Source organism: Ruditapes philippinarum, unplaced genomic scaffold (assembly GCF_026571515.1).
Source record: "Ruditapes philippinarum isolate M1 unplaced genomic scaffold, ASM2657151v2 ctg7672_1_1_1_1, whole genome shotgun sequence".
NCBI lineage: Eukaryota > Metazoa > Mollusca > Bivalvia > Venerida > Veneridae > Ruditapes > Ruditapes philippinarum.
This window is the reverse complement of record NW_026854338.1, coordinates 15,386-20,914: the sequence shown is the minus strand read 5'-3', so window position 1 is coordinate 20,914 and position 5,529 is coordinate 15,386. Positions and strand designations below refer to the sequence as shown.

The 5,529-nt window shown below is 31.0% G+C and overlaps 1 protein-coding gene across 1 annotated transcript; it reads left to right on the top strand.

The window, feature by feature from the left end:
- The first annotated feature begins 298 nt into the window (after positions 1–298).
- Positions 299–4,458, top strand: LOC132739855 (uncharacterized). The gene is made up of 4 exons (XM_060727665.1): positions 299–1,013; positions 1,664–2,038; positions 2,218–2,434; positions 4,113–4,458. The coding sequence occupies exons 1-4, from the start codon at positions 555–557 to the stop codon at positions 4,289–4,291; spliced, it is 1,230 nt and encodes a 409-aa protein (XP_060583648.1). The 5' UTR covers positions 299–554; the 3' UTR covers positions 4,292–4,458.
- Positions 4,459–5,529: the final 1,071 nt, after the last annotated feature.

The window sequence follows — 5,529 nt, the reverse complement described above, 5'->3', positions numbered from 1 at the left end:
TTACAATACTTTATGAAAAGTGAACAAATGTTATTGTAAACAGGATTCATTCCTACAAAACAAATTGTTATTTTTCAAATAAGGCTATCTTTATTTTGGATATTATAACAATTGTTAATTTCATACATTGTTTAAAACAATTTATGCTTGATCGATAAAAGTTGCCATTAGACGTAGCACTATATTTATATAGATATGACATTGATAGATCCTATCTATATTTATTGTTGTTGTTGAATGACCATGTCAAGTTTGAGACCTTTTAAAGTATTTTTATAAAACATTAAAATTGATGATCTCCTTGTATTTCAGGATGTATACCAATTGACATTTCGACTTGGAAACCAAAGAATTATCCGTATATTCTAAATACATTAAATTCAATGGATTTCAACCACTTTTTATTTGTTATCACAAGTTTATAAGGTAAAAAAAAATAACATCATCTGAATTTGGTCTATGTCTGAAATTGGATAGTAAAAATAGTTTTTCATACAGAGCACAAAGAAATTCAATTTGAATTTTATACAAACCACACTTTAGGAGACATAAGTATGAAATGCACCGAAGATGAAATTACACGGATATTGCATGTGAATTATGTACACGTTACCTTGTATTTTGTTATAACATTCTCAGCCGTGGCAGTATTCGTAGGAACCAAAACTATCTTAAACAAAATCCGTAGGAATAATGCACAATTGACAGTTATAATTATAGGGGCAGGTCCCATAGGTTTGACTTCCGCCCTTATATCCGTTCATTGTAAACGAGTACAGAAATTGGTGCTATACGAAGAACAAAGTAAATCTAATGTTGAAAGGCGGACTTATCAAATTGCTTTGCAACCAGCTCAAGTATCTTTTCTCCGGAGTTATGGAGTAGATTTTGATAATTTAGAAGGTCTGTGGCATAAAGGATGTTTCTATACACGTGTTGGTATTTACTTGGAATATATAATACATACTTTGCCGTTGTATTCAATGGGAACTGAAATAAACTTCGGAACTAAGGTAAGATATTAACTATTATAATTATATTTTAGTAAAACGTGCTAGATTGTTGAAATTAAAATTTGGGACATATGTTCAAAAATTCAAGGCAACATATATTTCCCTTTCAAGATAATACTGTCAAATATATTGAATTAAAATACACTTGTAAAATATCAAGTGCATACATGGTTAATGTAAATTATGAACAGAGTAACTGAATTATGGGCTGACGTTTACTGTTTGATAATTCAACTGATACCATGACATATCGATGTACAAGTGCAACAAAATGACATTTTGTATGTTTTGATTATATATATATATAAATATTATAATAAATCAGATTACATAATTTATATTTCCTTACTGCAAAATGGTAGGGAGTAATGTGATTGTAAATAAAATAACAAAATAGCAAATATTATACATATTTATATCTATTAATAGAAATTGAAACATAAGAGACAACTATCTTTGACACAGTAGCATATATCATATTTCCTGATATATGAATTCCTTACTAATGTCACATCAACTTTAAATTTACGTAGATATCATATAGTCTTGATATCCCATCAGATCAGATAAATATATTTCTTTAAATAAGACTTACGTTTTATGAAGAAAAATAGCAAATCTTATTGTTTCTGTTTTTTTCTTATTGACAGTTTTCACGGGATATAAGAGACACTGTAGACAAAATCTCAGGTCGCAAGCTGGTTATATGTTGTGATGGTTCTGTAGGTGTAGCTACACATACGTTAGGACTCAGTGATGAATGTGTCATTCATTCTTGTGGAATACTTGGAGCTGTCGCTACAGTTGAGAAAAACAATGAAACTTTAGTTCCTAGACCGGAGAAGCGAATACATAATCTATCCTTTGATCTATCTGCATATGTGCCGACAGCATTTGAAGAGAATAACAGCTCTAATTTCACTTTGAAGATATTTGGAAATTCTAAGTGTAGATATATGGCTCTGGCTGTAAATAAATGTAACTCGAATGTCGTCAGGGCATTGAAAACAGTATTAGATAAATCAGTGAGTATCTTTTGTTTATGTTTCACTACTATATATTACCAAAATGTCCACCACGTACATTATAAGTAATAAGAAATATTAGACAGCTTCAATGTGTTGTGATATGCTTTAATGCCCTGTTATATTTAGTACCAAACTTTATCTTTCCCCTCCTCAATTTTAACATCATTTCTCTCCAGATGATGAGGAATATATTTTTGAAATGTTTCAACACATATAAAAGGTCAAGTGAAACAAGTATCAGTGACTCGTATTGCCTTAACAACATGAAGTTCAGTCCGAGATTGTACGAGATCAAGTTATCACAAAGAATGGAAAATGTTGCATACATTGAAGACTGTGATCTTTTTGTTATTACCGAGGGTGAAGCGTCCAGGTCATATAATTTTAATACAGGTAACAAAACATTCTATCTTTAGCCCTTATGTAGAATTTTTAAAGTATATAATAATGCGAATAATGATGAACAATTCTCTTTTTGTAGCAACATTTGTAATCCATTATATTTCTAATCCAATATATTTCATATTTAACTGTTTAACTGAAAATTTTATTCCAAAAACTAGAGACTAGAGAATCTAAAAGGCTTCAAATTTTTTTTATTCCCTTATGCATTGACTTTGTATCAATTAAGTCATTTTTCATGCATCTAAATTTGATTAAATTCCAAACTCCGGAAATACATTTTTCACATTAATATTCTATGCCAAAATATCATTCAAGCCTTGATTGTTTGATTTCATGTTTATTCGTGACAATTTCATACTATTCAAGTTAGATATAATGCCCTTTTATGAGAAGATAACTATACAAGATGTTTGTCTTGTCTTGGGTCCCAAGAATTGTGTAAAAATGCATAAAACACACGTACATTAGACTGTATTTGATTTTAATAAAAAACTTAGTAAGGTCTTGAAAGTACTATTGTTGTGTATACATGTTATGTGGTACTTTTCTTCTGTTTGGCCCTTTTCAACTTGGGTGGTTCCAGTATTCCTATTTGAATATGTATAATAACCCTTAGAATATGTTGCCTGCTTTTTCGGCCAAAGGCCGTCTGATTTCACCTTGACTTCCGCTAAAATTAAACAGTAAAGAATTGAATATATGCAGAATTTTCATTGGTCATTTTAACACTAATAGTCTGTTCGATTGACACTTTAGAAGAGCTTCCGTTATAAATAGAGGTCTGCTCGATTGCGCGATGTCAAGAAGTGTTAGAAAAAGATATAAGTCAGAATAAATATAAAACACAATAATGATATTTTCTAGATGTTTCTAACAGCTTTTCAATAAATATATTAAATTCAATATGACATATCGCCTTTTTGATACTTTGCATTCGATTGTGTTTCTCTTCTAAGCTGTTATAGTCATTAAATTCTCTTCTCGAATCGGGCATAAGACGATTGAAACGAACTTTCGACTAATTTACAGTTGCAAAATTTCTTCGTGGTATCTACTAAATCTTTGTTTTATTATAAATTCCTATTCAAATCAAATTTCATTTTCATGAACTCAAATAATGTCAATAATATTGTTTAAATCTAAGATGGCACTTAATGGGGAAAAAACATGCGGGTAAAAATGAACTGAAATAAAACTATTGAGGACGAATAAAATGTTCTGTTTGCGGTTAGCATGGTTAGTAGTAGCTTATCCTATGCAAGTTAACAAGTTTGACTTCGGTCGAGTATCTTTTTTAAGATACTTCTTGTTAAAGTCTTTTGACGTCTTGTCTATGATAACCTCATATCCCCTGTCAAAATTTCATTTCATTTAGTTTATCCCATTGTTTTCTCGGGGCACTCGCACACTTTTACTTGAGGACCATACGCCGCTTTTTATGGAATGGCACTACTGTGTCACATTGAAGGTTCTATGATAACCGCCGTATGAACACATCTGCGGATGTTTCTAAATTCAAATTTTCACAATTTTCGTGTTAAATGTTGAATTATGCTTAAGCCGGTGCTAGGGGACAACAATTTTAATTTTGTCGTGTTGGACTTTCTTTAGGGATTCAGTTTTTCTCTATTATGTTATACTCAGAACATATAACTTATCTTTTCAGGACTGGATATAAACATTGGTCTGAAAGGATTATCTGCACTCCAGCCGTTTATAGAGATGGCTTCATTAGCTGAAACAGAACATTCCATCATGCAATCCCTGATTTACAAAATGGAACATTCCAATAGAATCTGCAGAGAATTTCTCAAATTTGGCCTCAAAGAGTATATATTTTTATGATATCTTGTGGCACAATCTAACTTCATTTCTCTTTATATCCACCTTGTTCCATGAGTTTCGAGGTGTGCTAAAAGTGATACTTTTCTTATATAATTATGTAAGATATGTTCAAAATAAAACCTTTGCTTAACGTATTAAATTTTCCCGACCAACAAAATCTATTATGAGAAAAGGTAGCATAATAAAATCTTTAAAACATAAAGACTTGTACTACTACGTGTTAATCTTTGCTCGTTCCTGAAGTAATGCATAAAGGGACACCTTACTCCTCAAGTAATACTGGCAAATCACCTCATGACCTAAACCATGTCAATGTTACTTACAAATAAAGAACATGATAAACAAAATTCTTTCATGAACTCTAACAAAAATTTTAACATTCTAAATTCTAAAATTCATCACATTACTCAGAATTAACAATGTGTCAAATAAACATGCTAACCTTTTAAACCAGTAGATAAACACTTTAACATTCGGTACACTCTTATCAACTAAATTTCGATTTTGCTTATTAATAACATAATATGACCATTTTATCTTCCTAATCCTATGAATCTGAAAAAACAAATTTCGTTCTAGATAATTAAGTAAAGGAGGTACTGCTACTGCTTTCCAAAACTTCAACATTCTTGAATGATAGTATACTCGCTAGTATGTTATGTTTCTTTACTACTTTAACAGATTCGTTTACAATTTTATTACGGAGAGACTGAAAATGACAACACGAGGTGTAATAAATATCAATCAAACACTGAATAAACTTGGCACTCGACGGCTTCACAAAAATGAAAGTAATACAGTCTAATGTAAGAACAAGTTTCGAGAGCTTTTTCAACAGAGAGAGAGAGGGAGAGAGAGGGAGAGAGAGAGAGGGAGAGAGAGAGAGAGAGAGTATTTCAAAGACAGTACAGCTACACTTTTAATATATACGATACTAAAACACGACGCATAATATTGAATATACACTTAAAACCTATTCTTCCTTAACAAGTTTTATTATGCCCATCCAAGCGTAAATGTGTACAAGTTATAATAACAAAAGTTTTCGTTTTGTCCTTATCACAGGGGGGCCCACACAGTGTGTGCATGGTATATACTGCTTGATGGTGACCTTACAATGAGATTTAAGTTACAACCTTATAATATGTATATAAATATATGGATGGCTTATACTGCTTGATGGCGACCTTAAAATGAGATTTAAGTCATAACCTTATAATATGTATATAAATATATGG